This window comes from Plasmodium gaboni, chromosome 11 (genome assembly GCF_001602025.1).
Source record: "Plasmodium gaboni strain SY75 chromosome 11, whole genome shotgun sequence".
NCBI classification, from domain to species: Eukaryota; Apicomplexa; class Aconoidasida; order Haemosporida; family Plasmodiidae; genus Plasmodium; species Plasmodium gaboni.
Genome location: NC_031491.1, coordinates 892,599 through 893,135, shown reverse-complemented (window position 1 = coordinate 893,135; position 537 = coordinate 892,599). Strand labels below are relative to the sequence as shown.

Here is a 537-nt window from a genome sequence, read left to right as displayed (position 1 = left end):
ATTTTTTTAGATAAATTTCAAAATGACAAAAAGCATATGTGAATTACAAAATAAAAATTCTATCAGTACGGAATTGCTCGTAAGGACATGTGGAAATATAAAGATTAAAAAATAAAATATATATATATATATATATATATATATATATAATTATTTATAAAATATAAGAATATAATTTTTACAACATAATTATTATTTATATTGATCTTCATTGTTTTGTTCTAATTAAAATATATTTATTTTTTTTATTTATTTTCTCTCATATTTCATATATCCTATTCATAGCAAGAAATCAAAAAAATGGAAAATGAATTAAAGAGGAAAAATGATGAGTATGAAAAATTAAATGCAAATTATAGAGAAATATATGTAAGCAAAAAGGATAAAAATAAAAAAAAATATATATATATTTGTGCTCATCACTATATATATTATAACATGTATTATATTACTCATCCTATTATTTTTTTTTTTAATTTTAATAATTTTTTTTTCGTAGGGCTCTTACATATTGGCAAAAACCAATTTGGATGATAC

General features: G+C 17.5%; 1 protein-coding gene across 1 annotated transcript in view; it reads left to right on the top strand.

Moving 5' to 3' along the window:
• Positions 1-22: 22 nt before the first annotated feature.
• The window catches only part of PGSY75_1126700 (hypothetical protein), a gene marked incomplete at both ends in the record, with an annotated part of 5,279 nt that continues 4,764 nt past the window's right edge, over positions 23-537 (top strand). The window contains 2 exons of the mRNA XM_018786388.1: positions 23-79; positions 286-369. Coding sequence (XP_018641184.1) covers positions 23-79; positions 286-369 — 141 coding nt within the window. Of the gene's footprint in view, positions 80-285 lie in introns of the transcript that reaches the window.